At 26.4% G+C, this 16583-nt stretch overlaps 9 protein-coding genes across 9 annotated transcripts; 2 read left to right on the plus strand and 7 right to left on the minus strand.

Annotated features, from left to right (window-relative positions):
- Positions 1-181: 181 nt before the first annotated feature.
- ENU1_102520 (hypothetical protein) lies at positions 182-1582 on the minus strand (the record flags this gene model as incomplete). The annotated part of the gene is made up of 1 exon (XM_008859354.1): positions 182-1582. The coding sequence occupies one exon, from the start codon at positions 1580-1582 to the stop codon at positions 182-184; it is 1401 nt and encodes a 466-aa protein (XP_008857576.1).
- A 1147-nt stretch (positions 1583-2729) lies between these two features.
- Positions 2730-4250, minus strand: ENU1_102530 (Rab GTPase activating protein, putative; the record flags this gene model as incomplete). The annotated part of the gene is made up of 1 exon (XM_008859355.1): positions 2730-4250. The coding sequence occupies one exon, from the start codon at positions 4248-4250 to the stop codon at positions 2730-2732; it is 1521 nt and encodes a 506-aa protein (XP_008857577.1).
- A 160-nt stretch (positions 4251-4410) lies between these two features.
- On the minus strand, positions 4411-6756 carry ENU1_102540 (protein kinase, putative; the record flags this gene model as incomplete). The annotated part of the gene is made up of 2 exons (XM_008859356.1): positions 4411-6343; positions 6392-6756. The coding sequence occupies 2 exons, from the start codon at positions 6754-6756 to the stop codon at positions 4411-4413; spliced, it is 2298 nt and encodes a 765-aa protein (XP_008857578.1).
- A 198-nt stretch (positions 6757-6954) lies between these two features.
- ENU1_102550 (hypothetical protein) lies at positions 6955-9357 on the minus strand (the record flags this gene model as incomplete). The annotated part of the gene is made up of 1 exon (XM_008859357.1): positions 6955-9357. The coding sequence occupies one exon, from the start codon at positions 9355-9357 to the stop codon at positions 6955-6957; it is 2403 nt and encodes an 800-aa protein (XP_008857579.1).
- Positions 9358-9480: 123 nt separating this feature from the next.
- On the minus strand, positions 9481-10785 carry ENU1_102560 (mannosyltransferase (pig-v) protein; the record flags this gene model as incomplete). Its single annotated transcript, XM_008859358.1, has 2 exons — positions 9481-10278; positions 10330-10785. 2 exons carry the CDS (start codon positions 10783-10785, stop codon positions 9481-9483), a joined length of 1254 nt encoding a protein of 417 aa, XP_008857580.1.
- Positions 10786-11961: 1176 nt separating this feature from the next.
- Positions 11962-13152, plus strand: ENU1_102570 (glycerophosphoryl diester phosphodiesterase, putative; the record flags this gene model as incomplete). The annotated part of the gene is made up of 1 exon (XM_008859359.1): positions 11962-13152. One exon carries the CDS (start codon positions 11962-11964, stop codon positions 13150-13152), a length of 1191 nt encoding a protein of 396 aa, XP_008857581.1.
- Positions 13153-13192: 40 nt separating this feature from the next.
- Positions 13193-13891, minus strand: ENU1_102580 (RhoGAP domain containing protein; the record flags this gene model as incomplete). The annotated part of the gene is made up of 1 exon (XM_008859360.1): positions 13193-13891. One exon carries the CDS (start codon positions 13889-13891, stop codon positions 13193-13195), a length of 699 nt encoding a protein of 232 aa, XP_008857582.1.
- A 33-nt stretch (positions 13892-13924) lies between these two features.
- Positions 13925-14887, minus strand: ENU1_102590 (RhoGAP domain containing protein; the record flags this gene model as incomplete). The annotated part of the gene is made up of 2 exons (XM_008859361.1): positions 13925-14789; positions 14850-14887. 2 exons carry the CDS (start codon positions 14885-14887, stop codon positions 13925-13927), a joined length of 903 nt encoding a protein of 300 aa, XP_008857583.1.
- A 310-nt stretch (positions 14888-15197) lies between these two features.
- ENU1_102600 (hypothetical protein) lies at positions 15198-16368 on the plus strand (the record flags this gene model as incomplete). The annotated part of the gene is made up of 2 exons (XM_008859362.1): positions 15198-16259; positions 16330-16368. The coding sequence occupies 2 exons, from the start codon at positions 15198-15200 to the stop codon at positions 16366-16368; spliced, it is 1101 nt and encodes a 366-aa protein (XP_008857584.1).
- Positions 16369-16583: the final 215 nt, after the last annotated feature.

The following is a 16583-nucleotide window of genomic DNA, read 5'->3' on the forward strand; positions in this document are numbered from 1 at the left end:
TAATACAATGGGATTATTCGCTTTATAAGAGATAAACAGATTAATAATTGAATTTTTGATTGAATAACATCTAAACTAATTTTAGGAAATCAATTTTCATTTGTTTTAAATATCATAAATTAATTTGTTTTAAATTAATCAATAAAAATATTTTGGTTTAAAAAACAGAAAAGTGATTGAATTACATATCATATTTTATTTTATTTTCATAACAATTGTAGTGACTTATCAATACAACAAGGATAATAACACAAATAGTCAATCCCCATTTAACCAAATACTCCACATCATAGCCTATTCCATCTTGTTGGAATGTTACTTCGATATGAACATATCCATCTCCAGTTGTTTTCATTTCAATTATAATAGACTCTGATGAAGAGACATGAAGTTGAAGGTATTTACCAAACTCACCACATACATTTGTGTTATCTGTTTTACTTAAAAGTGTTGAAGACCCATTAGAATATACGATAAAATCATTTTCAACATTAGTAATTTTATCACAACTATTAATTAATAAAACCCCACTATCTAAAGGTAAATAAGTAAAATAAACACTTTTCTGATTGACACTATCATTAGGTAAAATATTATTTGTTCTTATAACTTGAAATGGTTGAATTGGAATAGCTTGGTCAATGCGACTATTAATAAGAGGGAGATTATCATATATGTTTAATCTAAATGTACCATCAAAATCTGTGGCATTAATTCCATGGCTAATTACTATAAAATAATCAGTATTCTTTGATAAAAAAGTAATCTTAGATTGTGTACCACAAGCGTTATCATTAGAACCAATTAATTCTTCTTTACATGAATCAAATATTTTTATTGATGTGTCGAATTGACTTTCACTTGCACAAGTATCAACAGTGATATTTCTTCCTTCTATTCCATTAAACTTATACCAAACTTCATTGTTTCCAAAGTTTCTTTTATAATCAACAATACTTGTAGGAAATTCCATTTCTGTAGCATTTTTACAAGAATCTCCACCAATAACCGTTTCATTTTTAATATAAACTCCAATAACACTTTCACTTTTATTGTACCCAACAAATACAGTTGCTTCTTTGTTAATAGTTAAAACAACTTCTCCAACTTGAATTTCATCAATATCAAAATAATTTTGAAATGTAATAATGGTTGCTGGTTTTCTTACTGAATCAGATGGTATAAAAGAAACTCCAATAATTCTAATAACTCCATTTTGTTTTATCTTATAAAACGTACCATATAATCCATTAAATTGAGTAAGTGGAATAGATGAATGTGTTTTACTAATTGATAGAGGTATTACGTATGAATTATCTGTTGGGTGTTGGACGATTAAGAATGAATCATTTTTGTGGTACCAAGAAAAATTTTCATAACCTTCATCTTTATGTATTGTAATAACTGAATGATAACTGTCTTGGTAATAAATGTTTGAATTTTTTGCAATAACAAGTATTGGAGATTCTTTGGTTTGAAAACATTTACTTCCTACAGTCTTTTCTTTTAAATAAAATGGAATTGAAGGAATTATCTGACAATTAATTCCAATGACTTCAATACAAAAAAGAAATACCAACATCGAATAATTGTTAATTCATTTTTAAGTTTCTTTTTAACTTTTTGTTAATTTAATAAAAATTCTTTTTTCTAAATAAGTTACATTCTTTTTATATAAAAAAGCTATTATTAAATAGATAATCAACAACAATAATGAAACATTGATTAGTTATTTAGTTATTCCTGTTTTTTAGCACATTATGAATTAATTATATAGTTTATATAAGAATGGAGGTTAATTTCCATTTTTAATGAACAATTGAATTTAATAAACATTTTATTGTTTTTCATAAATTTAATATCTTTAATCAAAATTTATATAAATAAAAAATATTTACGTTTATATTTTATTATTATTAAAGCGAAGGAATAGGATTAATCTCTCATGAGCTAGAAAGAATAGATGAAAATTCGATTAACAATTAACTAACTAATTTTTATTTATTTTTTATTTATTATATTTTAAATTTCTATATATTTATTAATTGCTTTTTATTTATTCTAAAAATTTTCTAACAACTTCAAAGTCAATGTTATCATTATTTCTTTCTTTTTTATTCATTCTTCAATCATTCTTAATTATTTATTTATATAAATTAAATAGTCATGATGTTCTTTAGATGTTATTTTCATTTTTGATTATATCATTATTGTTCAATTCTATTAAAGAATGAAATGATATTATCATTATATAATAAAGTTATTTAATAAATAAACATAAATACTATTTCAATCATTTTATCATTTATTCAACTTCATTTTATCAGTATTATTTATTCATTTTCTTTTTTTTTGATTCATTTGCTTTCTATTTTCATCTATTTAATTTCAACATTTACTGTTTCAAAACAATAGAATTTAATTTAAATAATAAAATAAAAATAAAATATTCAATTATACAACTATTAGTAATAAGGAAATAAAAAATAAATAGTATAATAAATATAACTTAGTTTATACTTTCACTTTCATCAAAAATACAAGTTATAGATTATTGGATTAAAAGCAATACTATTATTTGTTTTGAATTTCTTGATAATTCAATAAATAAGAATTTTAAAAGAAAAAAAAAGAATGATGAAATAAAAAAAATATTAATCAAATCAATTTTAAGATATTTTTATAATCAATAAGTAAATAATGATTTTAATTTGATAAATTCAAATTATTTAATAATCCCTTCTTTTAGGGAAAGTTTGTGCTAATTTCACATCTATTTTCATTTTAATAACTTCTTTTAATCCTTGAGAAACTAATTGCCTTTCTTTTGAAGAAGAAGGAAGAAACTCCATAGCCTTTTCTAAAGAGTCTTCAATAAATACTAATTGCATATACATTGAATCTGTGTCAAGAGTATTAGATGTGTTAAAAGTTAATTCCTTTTGAATTTGTTGTAAAGAAGGAGATTTAGTTTTCCTTTTATCTTTTTTGAAGGATTGAATAGGGAAAAGAACTTCAAAAATAGGACGATCTTTTTCTCTTTCAGTAATAATAGCACAATGAGTAATAAAATAAATAGAGAAATCATTGGGGTAATTAAAAAAGATATTAAAAACATTTACTCCATCCCCACTACAAATTTTACTTCTTGGTAATAACATTAATACAACACAAAGATAATTTAAAAGAGACAATGGATTATTATGAGCAAATAAAATATCCCAAATATAATATAATTCATTAGTATTAAACATTTGACAAAAAAGAATTCTAACCCATCTTAATAAGAATAATTGTGGTTCAACTCCAAGAGCAGAAAACATTTGATAAATATGAGGGTCTTTAACTCTCAATATTTCTGCTATTTGTTCACAACGAAATAATATTGTATTAGAATGATTTTCAGTACTTTCATACCATATATTTACAATGTCCATTAAATGTTCAAAAAGACAATAAACATCATGTTCAAGATATTGAGGAGAGAATAATTGTCTTAAAAGTGTATCTGTTTGTACATTTTTTTGCTGTTCAAGTAATTTTGATATTTTTGAATAATCTATAATAGTTACATTAAAAATTACAGCAATTAGTTCATTCATACCTTGAGTATAATTAAGTTCAGGATGTTTAACAGCAAAAAGAAATAAAATACGATGTAACATTTGTCTATTTTCACATGTTTGAAATATTTTTTCTAATTTAGTTCTTCTAATATCTTTTTTAATATCCCATGACACTTTTACTTTTTCTATATCAATACCAGCACTTTCATTTGGATCTGGTGCAATAAGATTTGCTTCATTTGAATATGAATCTAATGGATTAGAATTACTTAAATAAATAAGTTCATTTGAATAATTAATACAAAGATCTTCATATTTTTTTCTTTCTTCATTTATAACAGATGTCCATAATGAACTATTCTCTGGTAAACATTTTAAAAATAATCTCCATCGAAGACTTAATAATAAATTTTTTATTTCACATAGATGAATATCTCCCCATAAAGTTCTTTCTCTTTCTTCTTTAAAATTATATTTTAATGTTTCTAATTGTTTTATAACTTTTTCATATGTTAATTGGTTTGTTGGTGGCTTAACAATATCACATATTTTTGCTGTTTGATCAAGAAACATTGAATGTATTATTTCAAATGACATAAAAGCAACTGGTATTTGATGTGGTTTATTGTATGAAGGCATATGTTGACAATAGAAGTTTGGAAGTACTGTTCTCAAATCAAACATCCTAACTCAAATTATTTAAAGTTCTTTTTTAGTTCTATTCCTTTTGAAGAAGAATATTTTATTAAAAACACATTATTAAATAAACAACTCTCAGAAAATGTTTTTATTTTAAATCATTAAAAAAAAAGAAAATTTTGAAGTATTTAAACAGAACTTAAAATTAAAGATCTGGAGTAAAAAACTCTGATAATGCATCACTATGAGAATAAAATTCTTTTACAAATGAATATAATACAGTAAATAAAGAAGGAAATTTAAAATGGAAATATTTATAAAACCCATCAGGGAAAGTACCATATAAATCTTTTTCTTCTTGAGGAAGAGTATAATAATGATGAGACTCATTTCTAATTACACGAAGAAGATCAATTGTATGATTAAAATCATAAATACGATATTTATTTATTGTTTGTAAAATAATTGGAGAAAGTTCTTTATCCCATTGAATAGCAACACCAGCACTATCAAGTCTTTTAGAAATAGTATAATTTTTATCAGCAATAATAATATCAGAAACTTTTTGAATAAATTCTAATCGTTTTTTACAACTCCAAAATAATGGATGACTAAGTACTTCTTCAATAGTAATTCTTTCATTTGGACTTTTTTTATTCATTCCATTAAAACATGCAATAAATTCACTTTGATATAAATTGTCAAAACTACACTCTGTTTTAATACAAATTCCTTTTAAAATATTATTTTGTCTTACAAGAGAATTTCCATATGGATGTTTTCTTGTTGCAATATAATAAAATAAACATCCTAATGTAAATATATCAACTGCTTTTGATAATCTTGGACAACTATCATCTAACATTTCTGGTGCTTGCCATCCAATACTTCCTTTAGTAGTAGAATTACTAAAGGATGATGTAGATGGGTCTAATTTTTTTGCTAATCCAAAATCAGTTATTCTAATCCCTCTATTCTCATCAATTAAAACATTTAATGGTTTAATATCTCGATGTACAATTCCTAATGAATGTAAATAATAAACTCCAATTGCACATTCTTTCATTAATCTAACACGTTCTTTATTTAATTTCATTAGTCTTTTGGAACTATTATTTTCTTTTGTTTCTTCATCAATTTTTTCATTTTCTATTTCTTCTATTTTAATTAAATAATCATCAAGAGTATATGGACAAAATGTAATAGCCAAATACACAAAATTATCATCTTCAAAACTACCATAATAACGAACAAGATGAGGCTTTTCATCTGTCATATTAATAATCTTCATTTCATTATCTGCAAATGTATAAAATTCTTTTACCATTCTTTTTACTGCCACTTTTCTTCCATTTGCTGTTCCTTCAAAGACAATTGTTCCTAAACTACCATGTCCTAATACTTTTTTAGAACAACTGAATTGTTCTCCAATATAATTCATGTCTTTAGGAATATATTTAGTTGGTGTCATATGAACTGAAAGAGAAGATGAATTAATTCCTTTTTGAATATAATTAATATAAACAATCATTACAACAACAATGAGTCCTAATACCACAGTGATTAATGAAAGAATTAATATAAATGTTGTTTCATTAATTTGTTGAACATCTTCTTTTTTTTTCATTTTTGTAGAGTTTTGTTTTAATTCTTTAATATAACTTTGTATATCCTCATATTTATTAAATTCATCTTTTGTTATTGATTTAAATTCTTTAGAAGTTATTGTTTGATCATTTACTTGTTCTAATGAATCAATATAAAGTGCACCAAATCTCATTCTATTTTTTCTATACATATTCTTTTGATTTTTAACTTCATTTTCTGTATCAAAACAAACATTAAGATAATCTGGAACAATAGAATAAACTTGTTGTTGATTATCATAAACAAAATTTCCTAAATAAATTTGTTGATTTTGTATTGATGAATATTGAATATTTATTACTTCCAAAAAATTACTTCTACGATGATAAATAAAGGCTTTCATTGGAATAAAACTGATAGATTTACTCCATAAAGTTAAAAATTGAATTGGATCGTATAATTCTAATTGTTGTGTATTAATATCAAATCGAAGAACGTTACTATTATTCTTTGGTACTTCTAAATCATATAATGATATTGTAAATTTATTACTAATTATTAATAACTTATTAATATTTAATTAATTTATAAAAACAAACTCTGGTCCATCTCTTTCAATTGATGAAATTTGATATTGTGTAACTACAAATGGTAACATATCTTTAATTCCCAAGTATGAACTACAATTATCTTTACAAATCATTCCTGAATTTAAATCAAATCTATATTGATGAATAAATCGATAAGTGATATATTCTTTATTGTATAAAACAAATGGACTATTATCAAAAATGTCATTAATAGAATAACTAAATTTTTTAAATTCACCATTTAATGAATCAAATTCAAATAATGAATGTGAAGAATCGATCGATGGTAATAAAATTTCTTCTGAATTTGTTTTAATAAATGGATCAAGTTGTTGACTTACCCACATTAATTCTCCATTTTTAGATTCATGCATTGATAAATATCCATCAACATGTACCAATATTATAAAGTCTTCATTAATATGACTTTTAACACTCAAAACAAAACAAATAATAAAAAAAACAATCACCATCTTTTCAAATATAATTTATTAATTTTAAGTTTCTTTTTATGTTTTCTTTTTTGTTATTCTTATTTAATAACCAAAAAACTGAATTAAAAAATAATTTTGTTATTTTTTTGTTGGAAAAAGACCCTTTAATGGATCTGGTCTTACTTCATTTAAATCTAATAAATTTTCTTGGACAATTGGTCCTTTTTGTATTTCTTCATTATTATTGTCTTGACAGCCTTTATCAATGTCATCAAGAATAGGGTATGTCATTATTTCTTGGTTATTAATTTGGCTTACAGTTTTAATTTCTTTTACTTCATCATTGTTGTTAACAATAACAGGAGATATCATAGGTTCCTTAGAATCATTTAAATTAGAAGTATTTGTAGAAACCTTTAATTTTAATTCCTCATCTTTAGAATTAATAATACTTTCTGTAACTTTTCCCATATCAACATACCCTGTTTCAAACAAATCATTTCCCTTTTCAAAATCCTCAGCACAATTTCCATTTAGTGAAGGAACATCAATTAAAGGTATTTCTTCTTGTGAATCTTTTTTCTTTCCTGTGAACAACTGACCAACTCTTTCTTTAAAGCTTCCTTTATTTATATTTTCGTATTTAGTCTCAACAAGTCCTCCAGTATTTCTTTCCCATGTTAGAACAATTCTGTTTCCTTCTTTCTTAATCATTCTAATTGACCCATTTTCCATTCGTTTAAGTTGTTTGTCAACTTCTTCTTCATACTTTGGTGTCATTGGGAAAAAAGGAGAATTAAGACTTGTTAAAACATGTGTAAGTATCATTGGATTGACTTCAGTCAATGCCATAGGATGTTCAAGATATGCAATTCTTAGTTTTATTCTTCCACTTGTGACATTATCAGTAAATGGGATAGGTTGTAAATAAAACCAGTCTTCAATAATTGAAGGGAATGGTAATAAAGTTAAATCAATATTAATATTACCAAGATAAATATCAGGATTTCCTTTGACATATAAAAATACATTAACATTTTCTCTTAAATCGTCTAATTCAACTGCAAGTGTTTTTGGAGTAAATGTTGGATCAGAACCTTTTGCTGGTTCAGTTCTTAAAACTCTTTGAAAATCGGTAAAAACCATCACAACTACTTCAGGTTGTTTCTTGCTACAACAAGGTAATCCTTCTGCATTAATTGGTAAAATGTTTAATACACCCTTTGAATGAGCCAAAACATGTTGTGGTTTAATCATATTAATATCTCGTGGATCTTTCCATGACGTTGTTTTATGTATAACATCAATATAATATGTTTCATTATGACTATTTCCAGTAATCCATCCTTCTGGTAACATAGAATTAGTAAATAATGGATACACCTCATCCATTGGATCTCCATCTTTAGTTCTTTGTAAACAACGTTTTATATGATTTAACCAAACATTTCCTGAAAATTCAGTAACACCTTCTTGTAGTCCATCAATAATAGAAGATGGGAAAGGAGGTGGTGGTCTATTATGAATACCAAAATAAGGAGTAGATGGTAATATAACACCACAAACTTTTGCATAATATGATCTTATGTTATTGTCTTGTGAAGTAATAATAGTAACTGGAATAAATATTTTTAAAGGTGCACCAATTTGATTAAATATTTCAATCAATATAAAGTGTTCAAACTTAAAGAATTGAGTTACAATTGTTGGTGGGACTGAGGGTAAGATATCAATCAAAAATCTCTTTGGCTCTGGTCCTAGTGGAATAACAGTTGAATTTAAGGTTATTCTATGAATGCATCCAGGAGCGGTATACATTGCAACTAAACTTAAATGTGCTCGATAAATTGGTTTACCAAGACTTAAAGTCATTGTAATGTCCATTCGTTCTCCAGTGAAATAAGTTGTTTTTGGTATAGTTAAAGTAACCTTAGAGTCTTTACCAAAAGGGGTTTCAACTTTTGAAGGAGATAGTTGTAAAGGAGGAACTGTATGAAATAACATTGGCAATGGAAAATAATCTGAGTCAAATGAACTTACTTTAGTATATATAACCGCTTTAATTTCATATACAAATCTAATTCTTTCTTCATTTGGTAGTACTAACATTGGACAATGTGTTTGAGGTAAAATAAAAGAAAATGGAAAACGATGAATTCCTGGAGGAAGTTCCTTTATAAACGATGTATTTAAATTAGACCTTTCACATACAATATCTTCTGTACAATCCACAGTTAAGACTGGTGAAAGATAACTTGTTAAACGTTGCCATTGACCGATATTAGAATCAACTGTTAAAGGAGGTACTGGAGGAGGTGTTACTCCAGTAAGTTTTACACCAGTAAAACATGAAACAACAACCAATTGAATTTTTTTAATAAAGGTTGGAAAAGGAATATTAATTTCTACATACCCATTAATAGGTTTCCCAAATGTTCCATAAGATAATAATGATATAGTTGTGGGATACTTAATTTGTTGCATAAATAAAGTATTTTTAGTTTTTTCCTTTTTTTGTTTTATTATTTCTTTTAATTTCATTATAATAAAGTAGTTTAATCAATGACGAATCAAAAAAAGATATAAAAAATCTTCTTCTTTCTTTTCATAAAAAATAACACAACAATTTCATAAACAAGATAATCATTGATTCATGTTATTCACTTATGTCCATGGATAAAATGATCCAAACATCACTCCACCAAAGAAAGTAAAGAAAGTTGAATAGAAAATTGGTAAATAACGAATTATCCCAAACTGTTTTTGTTCAGTTAACCAAAGTAATCCCCAATAAAAGGCTGGACATGCAGAAATAAATCGTGTGATAACTTGAGTATGCATACAGAATAACCCAAAAACTACAAGAACAAACAAATGAACAACATAAACTAATGCATCATTTTGTAACATAAATTTCTTTGGATTACTAGGCTCTGAAGTTTTGACAATAGAATGAAAAAGTGGATGACGTTCAAAATACTTTTTAAGATATATAACCGTTGACACCAGAGAAATTATTGCAGCAGGTGCACATAATAAGAAGTTGGGAATTTCTTTGACTCTCCAATACTTTAAGAAACCTTGATTCCAATAACGGGATTGATTGTATGAATATACATTAGGGAATTTAGACTTGCAATATGGTGGAAGAGGGTCTAAATTACAAAATTGAGATGATGCCAAGTAGACATAAATCATAAAAGGACCGAGGTTGGATATTGTCAGTAATATAGTGTTGATTATATGTTTAACAGAAATACGTTTTTGTACATGTGGGAAACTTGAAAAAGGTACCATTGTGTTAATGAAATAATATAACACAAAACCCATGTTGATTAATCCATTACTTCTTATAAATGATGCCAATGCAAAGAAAACACAAGAAAGAAGAATATTATTTTTTGACAATAAGTAATAACAAGCCAACAATGAGAAACATCCATAATATGACTCAGTATAAACCTAATTTCATGAACCAATGAGATAATGTTTATAACACAAATAAAAACAAACAGAAGTAAGAAACACTGATGCTGGAGCAAAACAGAACAAAACTCCAGTTTTAAATGCATAAACTTCCCCCATAAGATTTTTTGTAATAGCATATAATGTTAATAAACTAACAAGGAAAGATACTAAAGAAATAAATAGACCAAAAACAATGTAGATGTTTGCTTCATTAAATCCAGACATTGAGCAAATAAATGAAAATAAACGAATGGTTAATGGGTACAATGGGAAGAAAGCATGTTGGTGTTCATGGACATATCCATGCATTGCAATAGACAAAAAATGAACACCGTCCCAACTGGCAAATGGAGCAAGATATGGAGATACGTTCTCTGAAAGAAGATAAGTTTGTAGATCATATGGAGGTAATATAGAAGATGACATTACCATCCACAAATAATAGGCAAGCCGAGTTGTAATTCCAATAATTAACAATTTTATAGGAGGAGAAACTACCATATGAATTATGAGATCTTCTTGAAAATAAATGGAGTGTGAAAACGTTGAGGAACAAGACATTTGGAAAGGAAGAGAAGAATTACTAAATGAACTTCCAAGTGATCCTTTGCACTATTTTGATACTGTAGAAACAACTATTTTAAATGAACATAATGAAAAAGTTATTCCAACATTAGAAAAGATTAAAAAAAGAAATCGAGCCGTAATTGTTAAAGAGTCTGAGATTAAGAAAAAGAAAGTAGTTGATTAAAAAGAAAATGCGTTAACTTCTTAATTCAGTTGAACTTAAGGTTTTCTTTCTCAAAGATGTTTTCTAGTAAATGAAGTTGATTTAAAAACATTTTATTAACCAAATTAAATAATTAACTGATATTAAATAAATTAATTACGATTGATTTATGTTGGATATTACACAAGGTAGTTTGGTCTCTTTAATAACAGAAAGACGATAAATTAATAATGTTTAAGTAAAAAAATATTACCAAAACTAAAGAAATATTAGTAATGAACTAAACCCATAACGTAATTTTATCTACATAGTAACATTCATAAATAAAAGTATTACTATGTCAAAAGTTGTATTTTATCTAAGTCTAAATAATTGTTTAAATTTTTTGTACTTAAAGTACTTCTTTTTTAAGTAAAAGAGGTTTTTTGTCTTGACAATCATTTGTTGTTATGGTTGATCAAATGGATAATTCTATCTTTTATTATTTAGCATTAACTAAGAAAAGAAAATTTTGATTTTATTTCACTTAGAATGATTCATGTTTAATATACTTTCATTAATTGTTTTTATTTTCTTTAATTCACAAGGAATGCTTTATTTAAATTTACTGAATAAACCAACACATTTATGAGGATTCTTTTTAATTGTTTTAACAGTATTTACTACACCAAAATCTTTTATACTTTCCTTAATTTTAATTTTGTTTATAATTGTTTTAATATTATAACTTCCAATATTGTCAATAATATAATAGGTATGGTTTTTGTCATAATGTGGTTGAAAGAAAAACCTTCTTATCAGTTGATTGTTTAGTATCAACAAAGGTCTTTTTCTCTCTTAACTGCATAGAGTCTAACAAAAGGAATTTTAAACGATTTTACTTTATAATCAGTTTCTGAAATAAAACCCTATTTTTTAAATCTTATAATCCACTCTCATAACTTTATATGAGAAATATTTCATTTATTAAATCCGTTTTCATAATTAGTGCTTTAATTTATGGAGTACTATTACTATTAAACGCAATAGTTAAACCAAAAAATGGATGGGATCATCATCAAGTTGAATATAATAATTTTCCAGTACTTGTGGCTCATAGAGGAGGAAGAGGGATATACGCTGAAAATACTCTTGAAGCAATGAAGATTTCATATTATAAGTATCACGTTGATTTATTAGAATGTGATATTCAAATGACAAAAGACAATAAATTTGTTTTGTTACATGATTATTGGTTGAATAGAACAACTAACATTAAAGGTCAAGTTAAAGACTTTACACTGGCTGAACTTAAAAAAGTTGATGCTGGTTATTGGTTTACAGAAGATGGTAAAACTTATCCATTAAGAGGAAAAGGAATTACTATGACAACTTTAAATGAATTATTAGATGAATTCTATGGTAAAGATGTTAGGATTTCTATTGAATTAAAGGATAAAGTAAGTGCTTCTGTTGACTTGTTAATTCAAGAGTTAAAGAAATATCCAAACATTAATAAACAAGTTTGTATTGACTGTTCTTATCATCCTATGCAAGTGTATTTCAGACAACAAGTTGGTAATATGTATTGCACTGAAAATGATGAAGTTGAAGGGTTAAGTATGGGTCTAGCTGGGGCATTAGGCTTAAGTCGGTTGTATTACTTTTTAAATCCAAATAATGTTGAATACTTTTTTGCCCCTTATTTATCTATGAAAGGATTTGATGTATTAAGTGATGGTTTTTATAAAGTCCTACAAGATGAGCTTGATGCTCCATTTATGTATTTCACTGTAAATAATGAAATTGAAATGGCACGTGCAATTGGATTAGGTGCTAAAGGTATTTTAACAGATCGACCAGATGTTGCCCATAAAGTTTTTGTTGCTTTAGGGCTTCGTAATGATGTTGTGAATAATACAAAAGAAAATGAACATTACCATGTTCCATCAGCAAGAACATCATGGGAATTTTCTAATCAAGCAATGAAAATCCTTGAAACAGCTGGTGGGTTATTACCAAAAGAAGTATTATCTTTCATTGTTATTAGTATTCCAGTCACCATCCTATTAGCTATTTATTCAATTATAGCATTTATAGTCAGTATCATTTATAATATTCTTTGTTGTAGAAAATCAAAGAAGAACAAAACTAATTGAATACTCTTTTAAACAACTACACAAACTTAATTAACACATATCACATTAAACTCAACCTCGAAGATTCAAATAAAGTTCCTCGTTTTCCAAAAAATCGTGGAGATTTAAAGCGTGGAGTAGGTGATTGTTCTTGAAGATTAGAAATATTTTTTTCCATTATACTTCCTTGGTTTTGAAGAGGAGACATTTTTGATTTTTTTTCTTTTTCTTTCTTCTTTTCTTTAGCTTTTTTATCAATAAAAACTGTTGAGGATAATGTTCTCGGAGATTCAGCAATAAATGGAGAAGATGAGTGTTGTGGATTCGAAGAATGATAAGATGATTGTGAGTCTGAAGAGTCAGTTGAGTCAAGGTGTTGTAAAAAAATACTTTTTTGTCTTGATGAAAAACAACGTTTAGCAGATGGGAATACTACAGGTGTATGTGAAATGATAAAAGAAAATATTTCGTTGATCTTGAGATTATACTCAAGAAGTTTTTCATTTTTTAGTGAAGGGTCACAATAGAATATAGAAGGAGAGATACAAGTAGAAATAGTACTTGGTGTCATTTTTGACTTTGCATTCTTTGATAATTCATATAAAAGTGCAACTAAATATTTAAGACAGGTATAATTTTCCAATGGAATTGACAATGGAAGGTCAGCATTTATTTTAATAGCTAATTGTTTTTCATCTTGTTTGTCTATGTCTTCAGGTTCACTACCTTTTTCTAGTTGTTTTAAAAGGTCTATATTCATAAGTATTAGACTAATTTATAAAATAAAAATAAACTATACAACAACTAATAAGACACAAGAAAACAAACCATACCATCCAAGGAAAGATGGGATTGAACTTTTTGGAATTAAATTTCCTGGAATTTCTTTAAAGAATGTTTTAACCAAATTTGCTACAAGATAAGGGTCTTCGTTAGAATAATTAATTGCTAAAAATTTCATTTTCATAAAGTTCACTTTATCAGGTGTTGAACTTATTCTAAACAATCCTTCTTTATCAAGACCATTACAATACAAATACTTGAGAGCCTTTTCTAATCCCATTGGAATTTGTGCATTCATCCTATTTTCTTCTTCAAGTAATCTTTTAATAGAAATACCAAAATAATTTCTATAGAGAGACATTTCTGTATTTAAATTATCTTCAAAAACATTTTCTAGTTGTTTTGCTTCTTTCTTGGCAAATTCATAACTTTCTTTGTATATATGAAGAGTAAACATTCCATCAGTGAAATTTTCAAATGTTTCAAAGGAATTAGTAAATTGTTTAAGAGATTCTATCTCAAATTTATTAATTGCCATTTGAGTAATTGCAACTGATTGTGATAGTTTTGGGTTTGTTGTTGGTGACGTTATTTTAATAGAATCAAGTTTTGGTCCATTTATAGCTATTGATAACTCTTCATCAATAAATGAATGAAGTGATTCACAAAGACATTGATCCAGATCTAATTGTAATTGGTCTAATAGTTGTACAAAATTATAAACTATTTCACCAAATTGTTGTAAAGCAACACATACACGTTGGATATTACTAACATCACTATTTTCAAATTTGTCGTTATATGATTTTAGAGTTTCTGAAACATGAATTCCAGCACGTGCAGCAACTATACTTGTTAGTATTTTTACTTTCCTTCTAAAAATACCATAATTAACAGGATAATATTAGAAAAAAAATGAGGGTTGTATCCTAAACAAAATAACCTCAACAAACCAGCAATACTCTGAACCCATCGTTGTGACTTTTTATATAATTCTTTTTCAGCTGAACGAATCTCCTCTACAAAAAGAACATTTCTTTTAGCCATTTGAAGATACTCCTCTTGAAATTGTTTGCCTATCTGAACACTGGTTCTCATTATATCTAATTTCAAGATATTCATTGGAGTTTATGACTACAAATTTGGGATATTCCATGTTTTTCTCTTTTTGAAAATTCTTTTATTGTAGTTTACTAATTAATACTTTCTTTTTATTAATATATGTGATATAAAACATTTTTTTATTACTCTTTTTTTCTGGAATGATCTAAATATACTAAAGAATGTCTTCACTCAGAAGCTCTAATAACTTAAAACAACAATGTCAACAACGAAATGCTATTTTATCAGAAAAAAGAAAAGGAAGAAGAGAACTAATGTTAGCATCACAAAGAATTGTTTCTGTTATTGAAGATGAATCTCCAAGATTATCTCCACGTGGATACGAAGAACGTTATCGTGATATCTATGAACAATTAAATGAAAATAAATTAGAAGAAAAACAGTTTAACAAAGTTCTAGAACAAATTTATAACAATTCTTCAAGACAAAACCATCCTCCTTTTACTGAGATGTTTATGTGTGGTGTCATTTATAAACTAACTCAACAATATATCTTAATGAACATTCATCAAAAACAAATGTTTCTTGGTATTATCCAAAATATAACAGGTTTTGATTCAATTTATAATAATGAACTCATTAAATATAACATCTTTCAAATTCTCATGGATTCTTTAAATGAAAATGAGTTAATTGGGTTAGGTTGTGGTTGTTTATGTAATCTTTTGCTTGATTCACCATTAATTCTTAAATATTCAATGGAAAACCAATTACCACAACGTTTATTAAAAGTTTTTGAAACTTGTCAAAAGATTCCTTATTCCCTAATTTGGTTAATTCGTTGCATTTCAAGTAAAGTCCATGATGAAAAAATTTTAACATCTTTTCTTCCTCTGACTATTAGACTGTTAACTATTCCAGAAGATAAAACTAAAACTACTGCTTTCGTTATTTTAGGAGAAATAGTTACTAACAACATTAATGTTATAAGTAATAACTATCTTATTACTCTTCTTCGATTTATTAACTTCTCATGTGAAGTGAATGACTCTGCTATTACAGCAGCTTTACGGTTATTAAGAAATATTACGAGTCAAGTTTATTGTGAAGAAATAGAAGAATTATGTTTGAATTTATTCTTAAAAAACAACGATTATTCTAGCCTCACTACACGCCGATTAATACTAGACTGTGTAAATAATGTAAGTGATGCTTCAAAATCTTTCTCAGAAAAATTATTCAAATCTAATACTTTCTGTGATTTACCTTCGAAAACCTTATCCGTTTCCGATGAAACACTTCGTCTTAGTTTAATTAGGTTAACTTTCCAAACAATAATAAAATCTTCTTTAGGTCATGACCCTTTTTCCATTGAAGAGAAAGTGGCTTTAATTAAAATGGTAACGTTAACTCCAATCGACAACCAAGACCTTCTTATGTCATCACTTCATTTTCTTCAATTTCTCCTTCAACAAAATCTCGAAATTGAAGACATTTGTCAAGACAATTCTTTAAGGGATTGGTTTGACCATTTACTTATTTCAAAACAACAAGACTCTGTAAAACAGTTATCGCAAGCACTTTCCTGCCATATTTTCCTCACAAAT

The sequence above is a fragment of the Entamoeba nuttalli genome (assembly GCF_000257125.1).
Source record: "Entamoeba nuttalli P19 unplaced genomic scaffold asmbl_4395, whole genome shotgun sequence".
Lineage (NCBI taxonomy): Eukaryota > Evosea > Mastigamoebida > Endamoebidae > Entamoeba > Entamoeba nuttalli.